This window comes from Coregonus clupeaformis, chromosome 11, assembly GCF_020615455.1.
Source record: "Coregonus clupeaformis isolate EN_2021a chromosome 11, ASM2061545v1, whole genome shotgun sequence".
Lineage (NCBI taxonomy): Eukaryota > Metazoa > Chordata > Actinopteri > Salmoniformes > Salmonidae > Coregonus > Coregonus clupeaformis.
The window spans coordinates 26,018,603-26,022,136 of NC_059202.1; the positions used below are offsets into that span (position 1 = coordinate 26,018,603).

Genomic DNA, 3,534 nt, shown 5'->3' on the forward strand with positions numbered 1-3,534 from the left:
TGGTGACTAATATTCAGGATTTATTATGGTGACTGGCTGTTCATGCTTGCTATGGTGACTAATATCAATGATTATTATGGTGGCTGACTGTTCATGTTGCTATGGTGACTGTTTATTCCTTTGTTCTGTCCATCCTCAGGAGTTGGAGCACCAGAGAGGCGTCCTGATGAACGAGATCCAAGCGGCCAAAAATTCATGGTTCAGCAAGACCCTGGGCTCCCTGAAGAGCTCCGGGGCCAGCACCTCCCAGTCCCAGCCCCCCTCCTCCCCCAAAGATGGGCCCCCGTAGGCCCCTACACAGACCACCCTGGCTGGGGGGGGATCTGGAGGTCCGGAGAAGAGTCTACAGTATGCACAAGAGAGCTTATGAACACTATCTGAATAACACCTGAGACAATGCACTATTCCCTTTCCAGGGGTGGAGGGGAGGGGGAGGGGATAGCCACAGAACAAAGTCAGCCCTCTTACGCATCTTCCTCTCTCTCAAGCTCACCCACTTTTCCACTGGACCAGCCAACAACCCTTCTTCACTAGAGCTTTGATGAAAATGACGTGTCGTCATTCGTGTTGTGTGGAACCAAGATGGAGAATGACTGGTATATCTAGTGTGGGTTGTCATTTACACTGTTGGCTGGGCTCCCTGTTGTCTTCAAAAAGCCAATCATTTTGTCTTTCAAGTGAGAGGTTAGCGGAGTACTATAGGAACTCTGTGGGTCTTTATAATACCACAGTGGACATTCAATAAAACAGCTCTGCCCACTGTTATATATTGCTACTGCTGAGTGATCTAAAATATGTAGCCTATCAGCAGGATACGTGGCTAACGGATATTATCAGAAATCTAAGTGCTCAAGCAGTCTTGACCCTGACTTGTAAGGATCACACAACAGCTACCGGCAGTAGTTGACAGGCTAGGAATACGTATTTGCTGCTTACAAAAGACAACTACTACAACAAACATCTTCAGCATAACACATCTCTACGGCATTCTGAAAGGGCATACTGCATTCACAATCTAAAAACTAAATCTTGTTTTTCTTTATAGTAATATTACGTAAACTAGGTTGTCCTATAAATATGTATAACTAATAATTGATCATTTTTAATCTTGTACAGTTCTAAAACAAATAAGAAAGAAGAAGTGCTCTGATTTTTTTTTTACCGTTTGGAATTTGAATGTCATTTCAGTGTCGACGTAATTAAGCACAGTGTGAAAGGTCTGGATCAAGTTCAAATGTCGGGAGAACCAAAGTGACATTCCAACTCGACTTTCATTCCTGCTTCTATAACACCATAGCCTGGTTAAACCAGACTGAACACTGGGCTCACCATTGTTATAAAGGTACAGCGCAGTCTTCAATATGGTTTAACCAGGCTAATAACGCAAAGTATACATAAAGCCTATCCACCAGGTTAGTACCTCCTGAGCTACTTATTCCACTGGACTGAGGTCAAATTCAAACTTGAAGTCGTTGTGTGTCACTCAAGTCTTTGCACAGATCTTTCCATTGATCAGAGCATAGCATGATCCAATCCTAGATTTGTCTGATATCTGAAAGACAGGAGGTAAACTAACTCTAATGGAATGATAAAGGTTTATGAAGGGCTCCTCCATCTCTCTTCTATTGTCCGCAGTAATTGGAGTACTCCCTCTATGCTACTTGGCTGCTTTAACTGTCTCCATTTAACTCAGCCCAACGGCTACTTTACAAAGCCTGACACTCACCTAACCATAACTTGTGAAGTGCGGTAGTTGAGTATAGAACAGACATGGCTCCCAATAGCATATGAAATGTCATGATGAACCAATGAAATGGTACAATGGTAGGTCATTCTTATGACAAAGCACCAAGACCATGATGAGGTGTGCAACAAGTAGTTGAACATTCCAAAATGTCTATCCAAGCCAAGGTGCCCATGGGGGTTAGCATAGGATGGAAAGACTCAATGGCCATGCAGTATAACATATGTTGGAAATACTCTCAATAGCAATGGCCATGGGGATTAACATACAATGGAAATACTTTTAATAGCAGCCCACTCATTACACTCGTTTTCTAGAGCCATATAAATGCATGTTTGTGCTGCAGATAGCTCCAACACACCTGCCAAGAACCACCGCTTTGGCGTCTCTATTAGAAGCACCGTAGCGTTGGATTCACCCTTCGGACAAAGGCCGAGACCGTTTGTATACCTGTATGTGTGTGTCCTGCACTGACTGGTTCCAGTTGAAATGGTTTCTTCACATGGCTGCCTTCCTAAGCAGTGACTTGTTGTTGTCTAAGGCCCAGAACTATGTAAATGAAATAATCAGAACAAAGCCATCTCGATATATTATACTCTCAAAAGATTGTCACCTGTGCTATGGCATTCCTGTCCGCCATTTTAAGAGCAGGATGCGAGTAGGCAGAGACACTACAGATGGATCCGGGGGTCACGTCCCAATTTGTCTGAACCTGCTTCCTTTCCTTGTCTCCTTTCCTTTGTGACCACTGATTTGAAAAACCGCAACAGTTGAAAGTAATATGATGGATGTCTGTCCAGGTGTTTCACCTGTCAGTGATTACAATGTAAAGGTAAAGAAATAAGGCAGCCAGTTAAGAATATTAGGACACAGCCATGTTTTTAGGTGTGTTCTATGGACAGTCAGTCAGTCAGTATGTCTTTCATATGTGTCATGCTGTGTGCGCTTCAGCCAGGGTCATACCAAGTTTTACAAGGTTCAAGGCCTCTGTGTATGTTGGCTATGTGCACTAACATTGCGTCAATATTTTAAACACTATTTTAAATGTTAATTTGTACTCTAAGTTATTCAGAGAACAAACCTACTTTCTTTTGTTCCTAATTTTCTGTTGCTGAGAAGACAGCGGCCAAATTATAATCCAACTACAACGATGCAAAAAAACTTCAGATTCACAATATTGTACAGTATGCTATACTTCAACAGTTGTTCTGCTTTAGTTTCCAACATGGGGGAGTTGTCCTTCCATGTTCCTCGTCATTCCCATGTGAATCTGTGACATGCTTTAACTCTAATGGTATTTTCTGTACAGTAATCGTCTGATGTACATCAATAAAATTCCGTTCTCTGTCCACCGATTTACTGTACTTTCAATGTTTATTTTATTTTCCTTAAATCAAATGAAATGTATGTGTGAGGCGAGATTCTCATATTGGCAGTTTGTTATAAAAACGGATATAACTCTTCCAGGATAATATTGGACTTTTAAATAAACGTTTTATTCCTTTATGTCATCACACAGCAACTACCATCTTGAATGGATTCTGTGTTAAATATTTCTGTAGAATACAAGACAATCAAATCCAATTGATTTAGATTATTGTGATATGATCAAACATACAAAATGTATAGACCTGTACACCTCCAATACATTCCCCTCTTATGACCATTAAATCAATCTTATGTTGTCTAAAATATGTCACCTTCAGAGGTAGGCTACAATTATTTGAAGGAATGAAAAACGTGAAACAGAAACTACAAAACAAACACAATTGTCAACTACACCCCCCCAA

General features: G+C 41.1%; 1 protein-coding gene across 3 annotated transcripts in view; it reads left to right on the forward strand.

Moving 5' to 3' along the window:
- LOC121576449 (rab GTPase-activating protein 1-like) overlaps nt 1-3,093 on the forward strand; it is a 193,104-nt gene extending 190,011 nt beyond the window's left edge. For all 3 annotated transcript variants that reach the window (XM_041889596.1, XM_041889597.2, XM_041889598.2), the window contains one exon: nt 140-3,093. In XM_041889596.1, coding sequence (XP_041745530.1) covers nt 140-289 — 150 coding nt within the window. In that variant the 3' untranslated portion in view covers nt 290-3,093. The remainder of the gene's footprint in view (nt 1-139) is intronic.
- Nucleotides 3,094-3,534: the final 441 nt, after the last annotated feature.